This window comes from Paramisgurnus dabryanus, chromosome 12, assembly GCF_030506205.2.
Source record: "Paramisgurnus dabryanus chromosome 12, PD_genome_1.1, whole genome shotgun sequence".
Lineage (NCBI taxonomy): Eukaryota > Metazoa > Chordata > Actinopteri > Cypriniformes > Cobitidae > Paramisgurnus > Paramisgurnus dabryanus.
Genome location: NC_133348.1, coordinates 27,149,784 through 27,169,180, shown reverse-complemented (window position 1 = coordinate 27,169,180; position 19,397 = coordinate 27,149,784). Strand labels below are relative to the sequence as shown.

At 37.8% G+C, this 19,397-nt stretch overlaps 1 protein-coding gene, 1 long non-coding RNA gene and 1 other non-coding gene across 3 annotated transcripts in view; 2 read left to right on the top strand and 1 right to left on the bottom strand.

The window, feature by feature from the left end:
• Window positions 1-4,799: 4,799 nt before the first annotated feature.
• LOC135739153 (U5 spliceosomal RNA) lies at window positions 4,800-4,915 on the bottom strand. Its single transcript, XR_010528841.1, has one exon. It is a non-coding gene; the product is annotated as a U5 spliceosomal RNA (small nuclear RNA).
• A 3,840-nt stretch (window positions 4,916-8,755) lies between these two features.
• On the top strand, window positions 8,756-10,205 carry LOC135739105 (uncharacterized). The gene is made up of 2 exons (XR_010528829.2): window positions 8,756-9,019; window positions 9,483-10,205. It is a non-coding gene; the product is annotated as an uncharacterized lncRNA (long non-coding RNA).
• A 2,626-nt stretch (window positions 10,206-12,831) lies between these two features.
• Window positions 12,832-19,397, top strand: part of lrrc52 (leucine rich repeat containing 52) — a 43,611-nt gene continuing 37,045 nt past the window's right edge. The window contains exon 1 of the mRNA XM_065257382.2: window positions 12,832-14,674. Coding sequence (XP_065113454.1) covers window positions 14,026-14,674 — 649 coding nt within the window. The 5' untranslated portion in view covers window positions 12,832-14,025. The remainder of the gene's footprint in view (window positions 14,675-19,397) is intronic.

The following is a 19,397-nucleotide window of genomic DNA, read 5'->3' as shown; positions in this document are numbered from 1 at the left end:
GCAAATGACCACGAGCCGGGAATCGAACTCCCAGAAAGTGTGAAAGCACCACATGTCGGAGCGCTGCCCACTGTAGACCATTGGCTCCGACAATTCAAATTTTTTTAATTAACATTCAAATGACATATAGAACCAGTTAGATTAAAACGCAGTCTGGGGGTCAGAACAAAGGACCCTTAGAGCCAGCTAGTGTCTGCGGGTCAGCGCAAAAGACAATCAGAACCATCTATCAATATTTCTATCCCTTGCAGCTGCTCTTACTGTGGGTTCACACCAGACGTGAGTTCAACGATTTGTGCAAGTAGATTACATTCAAAGTTAATGCAAAGACACGATCAGACGCATCCTCGCCTGGGGCGATGCGAATGACGCCATATGAGCGGAGCATTTGCCGCGAAAACATGCACTATTCACCTCAAACATGTCTTCGCCCAAGTTGAAAATATTTATCTTGAACGAAAAATTTGCATGACACAATGTTAAATCCCGTGAGTAATCTAGAGTGAATAATGCTACGTACACACCAAATGCGGGGCAGTGCATTACTTGATCTAGATTACTCGCAGGATTTAACATTGTTTAATGGAATTTTTCGCTCAAGTTGAATATTTTCAAATTGGGCGAAGACATGTTTGCGGCGAATAGCGCGTGTTTTCGTGGATAACGCGCCACCCATATCACGTCATTCGCATCGCCACATGCGAGGACGTGTCTGATTGCGTCTTTGCATTGACTTTGTATGTAATCTACTTGCGCAAATTGTTGAACTTGTGTCTGGTGTGAACCCACAGTACCATGATGCCTCGTGTTTGGTGTGTACATAGCATTAGAGAATTCTTTCCTTCCTTGACCTAAGCAGCTGCACTCTCCATCTCCTCAAGGGGTGTTTTTCCCCAGGCTGTCTTCCTGGTGTATTGACTAGGCATAATGGTTTTTCTGCAATGTTTATAACATTAAAAATAAAACATATGTAATGTAATATTACATTAAAATATGTTTTAGACTAAACTGAACTTGTGCCTCATGTCTCACTTTACCCCACATCATTTGTCTCACTTTACCCCACCACCACATTTTGGAAAAAAACTCTCTCTCTTGGAAATTCAGGCTAATCTTCAGCTAGCATCAACACAAGGTTTTATATGTTGGTAGTTCATAAACATGTGTGATATAAGTTTTTCTACCTGAATCAATTTGGTTTGGCACAACAGTTGATTAAGTTGACAGCAAGAAAATTTACTTTTACAAGCAAAAAATATATTTTTGTGAAAAAAACATGTCAACCACAGCAGCATGAGGTCCTGTCCTTCATGGCCAAGGGGAAATTTGAGGGGCTTAAAAACATAATGGTCATAGGACCACAAATGTGTTCAGTTGCCTAGATACAGGGGGTGTCTCACTTTACCCGATGTCTCACTTTACCCCACTCTCCCCTACTGTACACAACCTTATATAATTCACTTATTAAGTCTGACATCAGACGACACCGCTTCAAGGTCTAAACGCTCTATCAGATGCAGTTATTATTATTGATAAAACCTAGCATAACTATGAGGAATACGTTATCAGAATATAGCCCAATATCTTTCAAAACATATTGGCAGTCTACATTTAAGTGCATTCATTGGAAATATGCATGGGTGCTACCTCTAACATATTGTGTAGCGCATAAGGTAAGAGAATCTTTTTTTAAATCCTAATGCTTAAGCAAGTACTTAACACACAAACAGTACCTACATACTACAAGCCCTTGAATACCATCCTGAGATCAAAAAGATCAAGTGTGAAAAAATAAGAGCTCTCGAAAAGAACAGCACACTTATAGATATTTCACTTTTGCTTGCACTGAATGCACTGAATTCAGAGAATGCACGGCACTGCTACTTGAATAACTGCAAAGTCAGTCACTTACAGTCACTCACCGCAACATCTCCAGGCAGCTGTTTCAGTAATAAGATCAAAGCTGCGTGGGAAACCTTTTAAGGCAGCTGACTTGTTGCCTCACTGAGGCATAAAGGCAGCTCCAGGAAACGCATTCGGACAGCCTTCATAGGGAACATAATGGAATTCTGTTTAAAATATAAACAAAGAGCGCCTTTGTTTGTGATAACTAATCACATATCTGAAAACCACAATATGAATTTCTCACTAGTAATGCAACCAAAAGGTGTAAAAGTTAATATGTAACGTAATTTACACTAAATTTTTGATCTAGATGTTTTCTTGGCCACCGTTTTATTTTTTCCGAACTCGACCAGGCTCAACCAATCACATCCCCTCCGCGCACATACGCATAAAATTGTGGGACAAGGCAATGAAGGTATCTAAGGCCCTGTTTACACAAGAACGCTCGAGGGTAAAAACATTCAAATATTCTATCGGATGTCCCTTTCATTTACATGGCGATGGCGTTTTTGGGGCTTAAAAACGCAAAAAAGTGAAACCTCCCTCCATATTGGAAATCTTAAAAATGCTCTACCGTCGGGAATATAAGGACTGTATAGCCAATTGTAAACAGTTTCCTGTCTTCAACTATCACAATTACTATTTATCCAACACAGTTTAAACGTTACACAAAATATGGATATCGAAAGTTTCATTGGATGCAAATGCGGTGACGCGATAACACGTGTGAGCAGAACTTTACTTCTGATCTCTGTTTGTTTAATGGTCTGACTAGTGGCTAAACTGAACCCTTGAACAAACACCTCATCAAAAATAACAAATGTTTTGGTTTGCTTAAGATGAGGGGATGCAGCGATCATGCATAACCGCTATTTAAAGGGAGGTTTGGCAGACGATTTGTAATAAACATTGTGACTTATATAGTACACATTTTACACAATAATGTTAGCTCAGTGTCATCTTTGAATCATTAACTAATGTAATCCACTTGTTTATTTCGCCTGTTATCAGGAATAAACTACGCTAACAACTCTGTTGTTATTGATTCTTTCCGTTACGTGTGTTCCACGAAAGCCGTTTGTTTATGTTGTTACTGCTGAAACCGTCTATAGTACACATTTTACACATTTTTAAGTCTACATGTTGTTTATTTTTCTGGTTATCAGAAATAAACTACTCTAAAGTTTACCAGAAGTTACCTTTGTTCCACGAAAGCCATTTGTTTATGTTGTTACTGCTGAAACCGTCTATATGAATTTTATGCTATCATAAAGTTTGAAAACCTCTGCCCTAAATGTTTATCTTAAACTCAAATTACGCTAAAACTAGGTAGTTCACAGTTGTAATTTTCCTTAAGACTCTTTCAGTTGTAACCATGTGAGGGAGCGGGGGGGTGGCTTTCGAATGTTTTGTCAAAAGCCCCGAATCTTTTCAAATCTGTAAAATGAATTCATCCAGTACGCTAGGTGGCGGCATTTAGCTTTAACTCTCCAGTCCCACACTCCAGTGAAAACGAATGAGAGATTGAAGTTGAAGAAGGCAAAATAATATGCTGAATCTTCCCTCAGTAAACGCATTTTCAAAGGGTCTTTATTATTAAAGTGTTTTCGTTATTAATGTAAAAGTGTATATTAATAGTTATGTGATGTTAATACTTTTAAATAGCGTCAACTGGTATATTATCTGCATGCATGGTTAACGGCTACTGTTAGAGCTATGATCTATTCTAGTCTGCCTGCTCTGTCGTTGGTAACGTTATATTTAAGTACATTTAATCACAGTGAATTTAAACTTTGAAAAAACCTTGCTCATATTTCTCTATTTTATAGATGGATATACGATTTATTTTTTTGAAAGAAGTCAGAAGAAGGTGAGAAAGTATATAGTTAGGCAACTTATGTGTTGTCTATATGCATTTCACTGAAATTAGCAATGATTTTACCACAGAAATACATTGAAAGACAATTATAAAATGTGAATACTCAATATTTTACATTAAAATATGCTTTTGTGTGATAATTGTCAGTGCAAATAGGAAGAGTGGAGGGTGGAGAGAGATCAGGGAGAGAGAGAGCGCGTCTATGAGCAGGTGAGATCTGCAAAATTGTTCTTCTTTCTTATGTAGCTTCATAGTTACTGGATTAGCCTGCATCAAACATTTTAAGCCTATTTTTGGATAAGAGAAGTTAAAGTGTCATTGTCAAAAATAGTTATTTTTTAGTAATAGTTAGTAATTTCAAAATGATAATACGGAGAACACTTAGATTAAAAAAATGCTTTAAAGCTGCCGTAAATGAAGAAAAACAGCAGGGGAACATGCTTTAGAACCCCTGGATTTGGGCCAAGCCCCCAATGTCTGGCTCCGCCCCTGTGAAGGACTATCTGAAAATGTCGACCACAGCTCAAACAGCACAATTTTACTGGAAGGCGGGACTTCTCGGCGTTGCACTTTCCCTATTCATATCATGCATAAGACATTGCGGCAGCATTAACATAAGGAACACCCAGGTACAAGATTACATTCATGAGTTTATCAACTGCTTTTATGCAACACAAAAATCCAAAAAATAGGGAGTGGAGACACGAACAAAGACGCGAGGAGCTCCCATTCAACGGCAGTTTTTCAGAACGTCGCCCATCCATTTCTATACTTTATAATTATGTCCAAGAGGGGTCTAAATTCCCTCTAAATTCATTTTCAACAGAGCATTGAACAGAATGCCCGTTCACATGACTATACGGTCAACTCACACTATCACAAGAAACATACCGATATAAGGACATCTGATATGTAGCTTATATTCAAAGGTATACGACACAAATAATTATCATTAGCTAAATGTTAATTGTATTACAATGCTCATAACAAGTTCTTATTTTAAACCAATTTGGGAAGCCCCGCCAATCGGCAGGGCATCAAAAAATTACATTATACTCATAGTGTTCTTCCCCACGGAAATCTTTAGTAAAAGGCGAAAGATTTATACGATCTGAGGAAAAACATGAGTGTACTGCCTTTCCAATGTAACTGGAGGGTAGCACACCAACAACAACACACTTCCCAAAAACGGTAAGACCAACAATCATTACAAGCGAACATTTCAAACTTAGCTAAGGATTAGCAATACCACCATATATTATATGCTCAGAATCTACTAAGCCGTATATATGCCTATTTGATAAATAATAAGAAAGAATATGTGTAAAAGCTATCCCTCCGCGTTGCATTGTGGGTACCACGTTTCGTTTTCCGCTTAGGTCACGTCTCATAGGCGTGTTCGACGTCATGCAGGGCTGCGCACACGTATGACATTAAAGTATCGCGAGAGCGAGGTAAAGGATTACAAATAGCAATCTACTATCGCATCGCTCTCGCGACACTCGATGTCATAGTCGTAGTCGTATCGACTTGCGTAGAACAGCAAAAGCCGAACACGCCATGCCTAATATTTGCATACAATTCCGCCATGCGTTGGTGGGAAGTCTGCACCGATTGTAAATGTCTAGAAAGGATTAAGCTACGGCCGATATTTCGTGAAATCTCGCCGGATGAGCGCTGTTTTCATCCTAACCCCAAACCCTACATTTCACGGAATTTATGCCGTAGCTGTATCACATCTAGCAAGAAACACTTTCTATCACAACCCCACCCGCCCAGTAGCGCCTCACTGCAGAACACGACATCCAGGGGGCGGGGTTGGATTTAGATCCAGGGGCGGAGCTGAATCCCGATCCAGAGATCCCATTGGTCGCCAGTTTTACCACAAGACACGTCATACACGTGTTGCTGCGTTACCATTTCCGCATTTAGTCGTAACTAAATTAAGTTATTATTTTGACATAATAACTAACTTCACTTATGACTACAATAAAAGTAGTGCCTTTAGGGTGAAATGTAAGTTTTTTGCTATAATGTTTTGGAGTAAAACATTTTGGGTAAGCCTACTACGAGTAATCTTACCACATGCAGTTTAAGACCTATTAATGGATACAGTATTAATATGCATAATTATTAAGATATATAGGCTATGGCATGTTATTTAGAAATTAATAAATTGAATGTTTATCTTGTATGGACTTTGAACTTGTTTTAACGTCTTTGCTTACAGCCATTAGGAAACAGGTTTACTTTTTTCTTAAATTTGCTAATAAAAGATATCAAATAAATAAGTTTATATATTTACTCGTATAGGAATAGCTGTGTAATAAGTGGGATAATGTACAAATAAATCCCTTCAGTGATATCAAACTGTCGGGAACGTGTCCTTACCTCCCCTTACACCTAACTGTGATACTTTCTAAATTATGAATCTTTCTCAACTATATTATTAATCAAACGTACACTTAAATTGATAAGAGCAAACGTTGGTGACCACAGGTTGCAACTAATTGCGGGCTGCAACAACGCAAATATACTGGTTCATTTGGCGGAACAAAGTATATAAAGTGGGAGGAGTTGGATCTAGATCCAACCCCGCCCCCTGGATGTTGTGTTCCGCAGTGAGGACCATCTCCACCCGCCCCCAAACCAAAACATCTCGTGAGATTTGACCGTAGCTGTATCCCCTCTAGCCAGAACCGTCCGCGCCCGCTGTGCGAAGGGTCACAGGCGGTGCAGTTACAAAAAGTGGGCAGTGGTGGGTGGAGATATACTCTCTGTCTCAATTGTATGTCATAATACTCGTTTATTGGTTAATCTCTTAAACAGATTAGTATCTAAGTACTATTAAATCCAATTGCTTTAAGTAATAAACATTCAAGTTTAAAAGCTTGAAAGAGCGCACTTTACACCCGGACGCGGACAGCGAGGAGAGAGACAAGGTACATTAAACTCTACATCCTGCTCTCAGTCCCCTCCAACTAAATATTTTTTACTGTCTATGATATTTATAGGCAAGTAGTATGCTAACAGTAACTATTGCTCGCTTTTACACAAATACAGAAACTGTTTTCAGAACAAGCTGTTTTACATGTTGGCTTCTCTTGCGACGCCTGGTGGTAATGGAAAAAAACGCACCTTTGCAACAAGCTTGCCAGATCGGCAAACCAACTTAACAAATATGTTGCTATTTAAATAATGGTCAATTGTAGCAGAATATGTATGACTCCAGTTTGTTAACTATTTTAGCATTATTAAAGCGAACGCACATCTAAATTAATCATAAACTGGTTCATTATACGGTAAAATAGTATACACGTTGCTTAAAGGGGCGGTGAATTTGTCGATTTTATTGTTTTATACTGTTGCCTGATGTCTACTTCTGATGTCCGCGTGGTTTTTACATTCAAAAACATCAAAATCAATAAGTAATAGGCTATTTTGTAACATAGATTAGTGGCTGTCTGGAGAAATGGTTCGTTTGAAGGGGCGGGCCGCATTGAAGACCTGGACGTAAACACCCACTGCTATGATTGGACGGCTTCATTCCCCGTCATTACATGTGGGGAAATGTTTTAAAAACATTAATGTGATAAAAATAGCAGCCCAACACAAATATGTTTGAGCCACAAAAGATTCTGGGTGCTAAATATGATACACATAAATGACTATACGTATATTAAAGTAGAAACAAAACTCGACGTGACTAAATTACCGTATACAACACAGTAAGCGCGCATCAGAATCTAAACTGCGGCTAATAAATCCTTATCAATAACTTTGTATAATTCGATTGTGCTTGTGAGGTTGCTTTTACATTCACGTAATGTTAAATACCACAGTTATATGATAAAAAATAAGCTTTGTTGAGTGTTTGACCTTTCAAACGTAACTCGCCTAAATTACCGTATACAACACAGTAAACGGGCATCAGAATCTAAACTGCGGCTGATAAATCCTTCTTTATAAATAACACTGTATATTTCTACCGTTAAATTACAGTCGTGTTGTTAAGTGGTGTATCTTTATTAATCGTTTAATGTTTTTAGTACATTAAAACAGTCAAACATACGTGTTTAGACACGGATGTTACAACAGACATATCAAGCGATCTCTTCTAACAAAGCAATAGTGAAACGCAGTAACTTAAATAAAGTAAAATGTCTTACTGTGTATAATGCTGTGTCATTGTTGTCGGATCCAATATAAGTGGTGCTTTTAATCACAGTCTCTCTGCAAATCCAGCATCGACTTCTTTCCAAATAAATCCGTGTACACAAAGTTAACAAACACTCCCCACACGAGCTGGAACTTCTTAAAAAGCAAACTTTTTCCACACATTTAATGTTATGTTCCAAGCCTCCGAATTAAAGTATTTAGCTTCTGTGTTGTTCCCATGCGGTTCTTCCACAACCGAAAATGCGTTTCCAGTCTATCATAACAGATCACCGCGTCAAAATAAAAGTCTCTCAGAAAAAATGTATTTAAAAGTCATTTTGGTTACATTTGTCAATCTTTAAAGACATATTTACTTGTTGAGACACACGTGTGTCACGCGAAGCTGTGGGCGGGACTTCAAAAGTGGTCCTTGTATTTGGCTATGGGGCGGTGCTTCAATTCTACTTTGACGTCATAGATTTCCGAATTCCACACTGGCTTGTTTTACTGGCTTGGTGCCAAAAACGGTTATATTTCAGTAGCACGGACGTTTTCAGTTCTGAAACTTGCAGGATGTTCATTTAAGTATGATGACCTCTTATATAACAAATTATCAAGTTAAAATTGAGTATTTGATTCACCGCTCCTTTAAATTTTGAGTTCAGTTTCCTCGTTTTTTTGTGTTTGTGTGTGTCATAATTTTCCCATTGCAGGAACTATTGGTTGTCTTTTCCTTACTAATCGTCAAGTTTCTTTGTCATATTCATTAATTCTCAATTGTCAGGTTAAGCAGGTGATTTCATATATCTTGCCTATTCACCTTATTTTTCACGACAACAAGGGCGGCGCCATTGCGCTCATTTTGTCAACGTTCTTCCGGCCGCATAGACGATGAGCAGCTGAGGCAGTGACTGAAGGCGACGTGTTAAGCTTAAAAAGCTCACTCGAGCGCCTTTATGTTTCTTTCTTACCAATTTTAAGCCAACTGAGGAACACCCTTATCCCAAGTAATGGTTCGACTACGATGTTCCGGTAACTTTAAACCACGCCTGGTGTTGAAAAGGTGGCCAGTTTCAGGTAAGCTATCTTAGCTAACTTTGTGCTCGTTCGCCTAAAGTTAGATTTGTGATGTCCGTTCTACAAATACACTAAAGATCAGTAACGTTAGTTTATAAAATGCAACTATTTGAATGGTTTTAATTGTCCACCTATATTTTTATATTTACGATAGTACAACAGTATATTATAGTACATTGCATTCTTACAGTAGCCCATGTGATTCCTACAAGTTACTGAGATTTCAGATGCTAGAATGTCAGTTCATTTCTCATTCAGATATTGATAATGACCTATTAAACAACGTATTATTTAACACTGAAGTTAAAGGTTGTGTGTATAATGTTTCTGTCTCTTTTTAATGCATCTCTCTCTTACACACTGTTCTGTTTAAGTATGGGTGCCATTTATATATTAATTCTCATGATGCAAGTTTATTTTAAATACTAACATAAAAATGTTTATGGTTATATTGTTTTCACAGATGCATTGATGTTTAGTGATGCAGTGGACAACTGTGAGGATGATACAATCAACATGTTCCTAAACTGTGATGCAGAAACACAATGGGAGCATCTATCCGTCTCTGACCACAACTACAAAATCACAACTCAACCTGAAGCAACATACATCTGATATGGGAAAACAATGGTGCGGTTTCCCGGACAGGGCTTATCCTGGTCCCAGGCTAAAATGCATATTTGAGCTACAATAATTTAAAAACACCTTTTACTGACATACCTCAACATATATGAGTGCCATTGTTTTGTCACAAGATGCGCACCAGTCTTGTTTTTTTGTAGGATTTGTTTGTAAAAACTAAAATGTCCTAATATAATTAAGGCCTAGTCCTGTAAACCCTGTCCGAGAAACTGCTTCAATGTGTTGAGCTGGCACAAATGTACATAACTCTACTGAGAAACAACCATCTTTGGTTCAGCTTTACACAGGGTTGATATTGCATCCATTACACAGTCGCCAAGCACTTTACCAGTACATACACCAACAGCTTCCAGATATACGCTTGGGATCAGCTCCTGGTGAATCCGATAAAGCTGTGTCTTAATTTATTGCAGGGTGGTCTTGCTTTACCTGTTGTAAAGTTACATTAAACCTTCATATGTGATCAGATGTCATGCAGTGATATTAAACATTTACAGTGTGATCAGATGTTGTGCATTTATATTAAACCTTTACAATGTGATCAGATGTTGTGCATTTATATTAAATCTTTACAATGTGATCAGATGTTGTGCATTAATATTAAATCTTTACAATGTGATCATGTTGTGCATTTATATTAAATCTTTACAATGTGATCAGATGTTACCTGTCATGCAGTTATATTAAACATTTACTATGTGATCAGATGTAACCTGCCATGCAGTTATATAAACCTTTACAGTGTGATCAGTTATTATCTGTAAGGAATTTCTTAAACCATATGTGTGCTTTGTAGATTCCACTTAAAAGGATTTAAGTCTCATGATTTGAAGGAATAAGTGTTGGCAAGTTTGCAAATGAATTCTATCATGGTACCACATAAAAACGAAATAGTTATTGGACTGGCTAAGGTGCACATTTGCTATAAAAAAGACAAAATCACTGTGTAAATATTGGTAGACATACTTTTAATAATTTTCAATGCTGCTCCATCAACTCCTGACAGGACGAGGTAATTAAATATGTCCAATAGGTTACTTGCCGCGGCTGCTTCATATCGTCTAACCACGAGACGATTGATGGGACAATATAAGACTATCCAATCGTCGTATGAAGTTTTAACCGTGCTCTTAATTTAAAACATTTATAGCAGTAGCAATATTTGTCATTTCACTAAAGTTGTAGTGAACTACAAACAATCTTCTAACCACCAAACTAACCACCGAATGCACTGTGCCATATTAGCAGCGGAAGTCGGTTGACAAAATGCGGAAGAGCGAAGAATTAAAAAGGGGCGTGGCGGAATAAGGTGAATACAATGTCATTAACTTAATGAACACCTGAATGTTAATTAAATATGCACAGTCCATCAGGGTACTTAAAATACTGACATAAAATTATAAAACAAATCCCTTCCTGCTTGAGATGGAGAATGGTATTTATTGTTTTGTTTTTCTGATGTAAACGGTTTGTTTTATTGATGTAATATATGCATGTGCAGGTGTACACAAACACCTTTGGTGTGTGTGCTGCTGAGTGGCTCTGTTTAATGATGCTGGAAATCTGCTGTGCAAATGATCAAACACAAACTACACAGCAAGCAATAGTTGAACGTGTGCTGACTTTGCAGAGAACAAACAGAAAACAAATGCAAAGATATAAACAAATTCTGTCTTCCACAGGTGGCACAGAAAACAAAATCTACATACCTTCCAATATTAAACAAATATCACAAATGAGATGATCTTCTCATATTGTTCCCATATATAAAAAAACAAATACCTCAAATGTTACCCAACATTTCTGTAAAAAATTCCTTGTTGCACTTAAATTTGTAATAAGTTTAATCAACTTGAATTCACAATTCATTTCAACTTTCTTGACAAGTGAGGATTTGCTATAAATTATTAAATAAAGTTAAATTAGCTAAAATTATTAAAGATTTATTTTTAAAATTTATAGCAACTTTTTACTGGTCAATGTAGATTAAATATTTAATAATTTAATAAATATTTAAAAGCCCAATGTCCTTTTATTGATACAAACCAGAAATGTTTTCCTAATAATTCATATTATACATATTAGGCTAATGCACTGTAAAAAAGTAAAAAGTTGGATCAACTTAAAAATTACTTTAATTGGTAACACCTAAAAAAAATAGTTTTTTATATATGTTTAAGTAAAAAAATACTTTGAAAAATGAAAAATTTTAGAAAAACACACATAATGTGGTATCATTTGTAAATATTTATTTAAAAATATTTATATATTACATAATTTAGTTGTCTTCCCTTGAACCGGACATAACAAAAATAAGATAAATCACTTATTGTTTTTTAAAAACCTTTTTTTAATAGATTTAACACTGCAAATATTTTTAGAATCTGCTTTTCTGGATGCACACACAGGCTAGAAATCACTGCATTAGAGGTCTTATCAGTGTGCATAATATGCTTTGTGTGAATGAATCTGAATCAAGTATATGAGATTATATACTATTTCTTTTTAATTCTGGTTTGATTTTGATCCTTAAATGTAACACTGAATTCCATAAAGTCCATAAAGAGTCTGTAGTTGTATGAGTTTAATAGATGGTGCATAAACAAAATGTTGTCAATTGCAATTAATTTAGGGTAATTATTTCATTATTTTTTATACATTCAATTCCTCCTTGCATCAGTCTTTCTAAAATATGAGCACATACACAAGCCAAGCTCTGAGTCATATAAAAGCAGACTCTAAGCAATAAAATTTCCCTCCGAGTTCCTCTCCGCAGGCTATGCCTGATCATACATCAGGGCCTCTGATAAATGACCCACCCATTAAATAGTAACAAAGTCTCCCTCCTCAACTTCACCTGACACTCCATCATCTGCAAGCTGACACTCTGGAAATGATCCAGGGATGAAAGTTACACTAATGAGCTCAATCGTTCGGTTTACCTTGGCACTTACCCCAGAATGCCTATGCACCTTTCAGGGCACCATCAAAAACCCTATATACGAATGTCGCCTGGATCTTTATCCCCTCACACCTGTCTGACTCACTAAGGGCTTTGTTTTCCCTGGAGTCCGTTTGCAGATCTAGAAGACAGATCTATCTTTATGTAGTGGAAAATTCAGGTAATTTTTATGTTTCTTTTTTGCACATGGCCCTGCATATCATACTATACCATTAATTTTGTTGTGGAGTATGACAGATCTGGTTGGTGGGTCGGCTTACCTGCTGGAGAGCTAAACTGCTAAAGGCAAGTGACTCCACCACAATAAAAGTTACACAATCCAATGAATCACTGTTGTGATTACGATCTTTACATGTAGGCTTGTCGGTGTAAAGGCCGGAAAGGAATCGACCAAAATCCTCTAAGAATAGATTCACAATGGTTTGCCCACTTTGTTTATAAAGGATACATAAGGATACATGGATTCTCTCACTGCAATAATAGAACAGCATGTTATAGAACACAGATATCATGTTTCGTTTGCATCTGTGTCAGCTCAAGCGCAACCGTCTCTCTCGATCACCCTATCTGTCTCGCCACACAGACAGAGAGAGTCAAGATGGTTAAAGTCGGCCACTGTACATTATGTCCTGTCTGATGACAGGGATGGAGACTTGTGAGATCACTGCACATTGTGCTTCGGGAAAGACAGATACACATCTAAATATTATATATTTTAGCTGGACTGTATGTGTTAGAGTCAGACACAACTGATCTTTGTGTGCAAATGTGCAACAAAAATCTTTCAAAAATCACTCTGCTGACCATATACCATACCAATACCATGATATAATGTAACTACATATAGTTGTAAATAATTATGTGTATATTGTATAACAACATATATTATAGTAGCCTATAGAGAGTCTCTCTCTCTCTCTCTCTCTCTCTCTCTCTCTCTCTCTCTCTCAAACACACACACACAGCTGCAGAGAGAAGCTGCGCACCACATCTTTGGCAAATCACAATTCAGAAGAACAGCAAGATGGCATAGTGCGCCTGAAGACTCGTAACATAACAGCGTGACAGTACAGCATCAAACTTATGTACTCGAGAGTCAAGTCTATGTTTACCCTAAACTGAGCAAAAAGCCAGCGGCGAACGCCTAAAATAACACTGCAAAGAAGATGGACCAAGAATGAGCTGTCGATCACAGAAAGTGATTGACGCCAAGCACTTCGCCACGGTCACCTTCGCGGTTTAGGAGACTCGTGTGCGCGCGCTTGGAAAAGAATCCTTGTAGTAACAGCATCTGCTCCGCAACATTTACAACCGGGACCAGCAATACCGAGCGCGCCGGATCACGCAGATCAATGAAGAATGCGCGACTGCACGCACAGTCGATGAAGCCGGCGGCGGTATCATGCGTGTTCTGCCCGATCCAAGCGCGCAGTCATTGAGGTTGTTGTTCCTCTTTATCTTCGTCATGGATGTAGCACCGTCACCGGCTCTGACCGCCGGCTGCCCGGACCGCTGCGTGTGCGACGACCAATTGGTAGTCCAGTGCGCCGGGCAACAGTTAACTGACTTTCCCGTGGATCTCCCGCTGGCCACCCGGCAGCTCATCATCTCCAACAACCGGATAGGTGACCTGCCAGCGTTGCAGCTGAACTACCTGTCGGATCTGGTGTACCTGGACTGCAGCAACAACTCGCTGACGGAGATCACCGAGTCCACTTTTGGCAACTTACGCAAGCTCGCTTACCTGGATCTGTCGTTCAACACCCTGACGCAAATCGAGGACCGGACGTTTGGCCCGCTGGCCAGTCTGGTCATGCTCAGGATGACGGATAACCCGGGGCTGTCAGAGATCCATCCGGACGCGTTCGCGGAGAACGCGGCGTTGCAGGTGCTGGATGTCAGCCGCAACAATCTGACGGCACTAAACATCAGCTCGCTGATCGCCCTTCCGGCGCTGCGCTCTCTGGGGATGAGCGGGAACCCCTGGAGATGCGACTGCGACACTGAAGACCTGTGCCTCTGGATTCAAATTGAAGGGTTCAAGTTCCAAGGTGAGATGTGCGTCAGGGTCGTCAGTAGGCTACAAACCCTAACAGTATTTGACATGACCGATTTCAATAGTTGTCTTCTATTTGAAAGGCGTTTATGCAGTAAACTAATTGTGTTTGTCAAAAGTTAAGTGACCAAGAACCTTTTTTAAAGGGAAGATCCAACATGTGCTCCAAGACGCGTTGGTGATGGTCATCTCTTTCTGTTACCCTTGTTATCTGCAGGCATCACAACTAAGTGATAGTATTTAGCTAATGCCACAGTTACATTTACTCATTTGGCATACACTTTTATTTAAAGCTACATACAATGCTTTCAAGTAACACTTTGTGTGTGTTCCTGAGGTTGGACCCACAACCATCTGTGTTGATAACGCAATGTTCTACCAATTGAGCTGCAGGTAGTTATGATTATGGATCACCTTTTTTTGGCAATTATGTTGGGGTAATATGTAGGCTATAAAGTGTCAAGCGAGTCTATATCAGATGAGGACTAATTTGAATATGCACTCTAAAAATACAGGGTTATTTTTAACCCAGCTAACAGGGACAAACCCAGCCATTTAGTTAAATTAACCCCCAAAAAATGTTAAGATTTGATTTGACCCAACAATGGGTTGGGTTCACATGTTCACAACCCATAAATAAAAAATAGGTGAACAAAATGTTGGTTTGTCCCGTTTTGACCCAGCGCTTAATCAGCTACAATCCTAAATCTTCAGGGGACTTCTTTGCACTTTTAAAAATAAAGTTTCTGTAAAGTAATGCCAGATGAGAGCCACTTTTGGTTCTCTAAAGAACCTTTATGTGTCCAAGTTTCTTGAAAAGAAAAGTTACTTTTAAACTTTTATTTATAGCTTGCACATTTTGTTACTAAAATAATCTTTTGTGCAACAGAGATGTTAAACGTAGCCAGACAAAAATGTTTTTTGGAAACGTTATTTTAAAGGGATAGTTCAGCCAAAAATGAAAATTCTGTCATCATTTACTCACTCTCATGTTGTTACAAAACTATATAAATGTCTTTTTTTTATGAACCTGAAAGATATTTTTTGTAATGTTTGTAACCAAACCAATCATGAGCCCCATTCACTTCCATAGTAGAAAAAAGAATACTGTAGATGTGATTGGGGATCACAAACGGTTTAATACGAACATTCCTAAAAATATCTTCCTTCGTGTTTATCAGAAAAAATAATTTATACAGGTTAGTAACAACATGAGAGTGAGTAAATGATGACAGAATTTTTATTTTTGGGCCAAATCCCTTTAAGAGTGTTCTTTCAAATTATGCAGTTGAATGGATATCGATCCTCGTCTATACTGGCATTTCAGAAAATGTATGCAGCCACAGTCTTATAACTCTCTCCAGTGTTATATATTTGGATTGTAATTCATAACTGAGCCCCTGGCGTGAGTTTTTACTGCACATAATAAAAGCGGGCAGGGCACGCTGCTCCGAGCATCAGAAAACCGGGCTGTTATAACACATTTGTCTATCAGGATCCATGTTTAAAACAAGTTGGTAAAGCATTTATAATCTGTAGCAATGGTTGGTTGCACTAAGTGCACTATTTTTACAAAATCTCCGTTGCAAAGCTCCATTTAACAGAATAAAATCACATTCACTTTGAAAATGACACGCTGTCATGTTAAAGTCGGCTGTCATGTTATATTTTCTCATTAGTGATGGTAAAACGTTTATGCACTTATGCGCTGATTTTGGGGTGTTTGTGTCACAAATCGATAAACACACAATGTGCTTAAAAAGAGCATTTAAACAGCTGAAACTCCATGTTATCGTTTACAATGTCGTTGCGGCTGCACAAAAAAAGATTTTTCTGACCCTAATTAAATTTCACATAGTGAAAATGTGCTCATTTAATTAATTACAATATCGTTTTTGGGTTTGGAAGTGGTTTCTAGGCCTATCATACGTGTTTTAAATCAACCTATGTGAAATTGACTCATTTAAGTTTGGACTACATGAATAATTTGTGTTGTATTAAAGCAATATTGCTAAAACTGGGTGGGGATTTCCAGTTCCCAGCATGCTTTGCATGAGACTGAATAATGAGAGTAAACATTAAAATATAGGGTTATATTTATGTAATTAAGATAAGAACAGAGGGTGACTTATTAATGTTAAATATGTTGTTATATTAGTATTTAAAAGAGTTTTTGTTTTGTTGTTGGGGTTTTAAATGATTACCAATTTGCAGACAAGAAGCAATTGATGAGAACAGTCTCATTGACATGTTAGTTATTTAGTGTTGTTTTGATCAGAAAGCATTATGCTGTAAGTGTAAATGCCTTGATTCGAAAGCATTTACATTGGAAAGTTTATGCCATAATCAGCTTCTGTTTTCGTTGAGTATGAGTTATGGTTAATGTGTGTTGTTGCTGTAGTATAATAACTTTATATTTCTAAATTTAACTAACAGTAACATCATTTGGAAGTAGTAGCATTAGTGAATGTAACAAATTTTTACTCAGATAAACTCAAGTTCAACTAAAGTTCAACTAAATTCCTATATATCTAAATTTAGATAATTGTGTGCAACCACCTACCTTTAGCTTTAAAACTAAAACAAAGTCTGCAGGATCTACAAAAGTCTCAGTTTACGAGGTAGTATTTTTTCCAGTTGTTAGGCCTAACAATGACCTGAGAGTGAAGGAGAGAGAGAGGAAGGGAACGTAAAGCAAGCTAATTATCTCCACCATTAGACTTCAAGGGTGAGAAGGTCTTTATCAGGCTTATCACCCCAGTTTGCTTTAGCGAGTTATTCAGGCTGTTAATTTGATCTGAAGACACAGTGGAACAAAGGGCACGATGCTGGGATTGGATGCAGAGAGAGATCCTTCTCACCTTGCATAAACACAGAGCCTGGTTGACTTCAGAGGGCAAGCTGCCTCTTTACACCACACAAAGACGAAAAAGATGCAAAGGCTGTCTTTTAAGGGCTGTCTCAATTGCTAAATTCTTCCAGTGCACTGGGACATTCGTTCCCTAAAAATTCCCACAATGCAACGCAAAAACCAGTGAGCAAATATGGTCCCTATGTTCCCTTACTGGAAATCACGTGACCTTTTCTGAAGCTCTCCAACCAATAAACTTGTGATTCAACTCAATAAACTTCATGAATGCGACAGTACTTTTATAAAGACAAACATTTATTTTAGTTTTAATATAAACACAAATTGCTAGACAGGAAGGGACCACAGTGTACTTAAAGTCGCAATGAAATTGAAATGAAAAACTATATATATCATTATTTTCTTCATTATTCTTCATTATTTTAAAAAAAATCATGTGTGCTCATAATCTTTAATCAAAAATGCAAATCTCCTTCCCTCCTCAAAACGATCTCTCTTCACTTCTGGTCATATGGTATGGCAGGTGGGCGGGGTCCGGGGGAAGATCGCAGCGATTAGCAATTAGCAACATGACGCAACTTCAAACAATCCAATCAGATCTCGATGGACAAATTCAAATCCAGCCCTGTCTTATTTCATTCCAGAAGCCGTTTCATTCGGATATACGTCACCACGGGGAAAATAAGACAATCGCTTCTTCTGTTTCATGGTGACTTTAAAGTGGACATTTCACAAGACTTTTTTTAAGATGTAAAATTAATCTTTGGTATCCCCAGAGTACGTATGTGAAGTTTTAGCTCAAAATATCATATAGATCATTTATTATAACATGTTAAAAATGCCACTTTGTAGGTGTGAATTAAAATGTGCTGTTGTTTGGGTGTGTCCTTTTAAATGCAAATGAGTTGATCTCTGCACTAAATGACAATGCCGTGGTTGGATAGTACAGATTAAGGGGCGTTATTATCCCCTTCTGACATCACAAGGGGAGGCAAATTTCAAAGACCTATTTTTTTCACATGCTTGCAGAGAATGGTTTATCAAAACTAAGTTACTGGGTTGATTTTCTGAAACGGCTTTTACTGGGTTAGTAAAAGCCGTTATGAAAGCCGCTTTACTTTAATCACGTCGTAATGCTGTTAACGGTCTAAAGCCACACTTCACATTTAAGCTTATGTAATTAAAAAAAACGCTAACTTACCTTTAAAAAAAGCCGGCGTGTACGAACTTCCTTAAAACAGTGTCCTGTAGATTTGTAAATTCCACCTCGACCTCTAATCTCTGAGTTTGAGCCAGTCTGTGTTTGCATGAAGTCAGATGGAGCAGGCGGTACTGGCAGAGGCGATTCTAGGGTCTATGGGGGCCCCAAGCAGAAAATTCCCTGTGTACAAGAAGTGTGCAATACTTCTATACAATATCCTTTGCCACTAGTCTACAGTGCAATAGTTACTGCGAAAGATACATATAATCCTCATCATACCTAACATTATTAACATGTTTGGAGGCATAAATGGCATAACATGTTTGGAAATAATGACAGCAGAGAAATATTTTCTACATTATACAATGATAGCAATGATTAATGACTTATTTTTACAAGAATATTTTAAGAAACCAGTCATTTTATGACTGCTACTAAATAATCTCAGTCTGCTTATGTAAGTTAGTGTCCTAGAGTTAAATATTAGTAAACTAAATATTAATTTCATATCTGAAAATACAGAACAGTATAACACATACATCTGTTGATTTTCTCAGCAACAATGCAGTTCTACAGACTTGACAAAAGGTTTTCCTGAGATTTGTTTGATATTGTTTGAGACCTGACTAGGGTGGGGATGTAATTTGT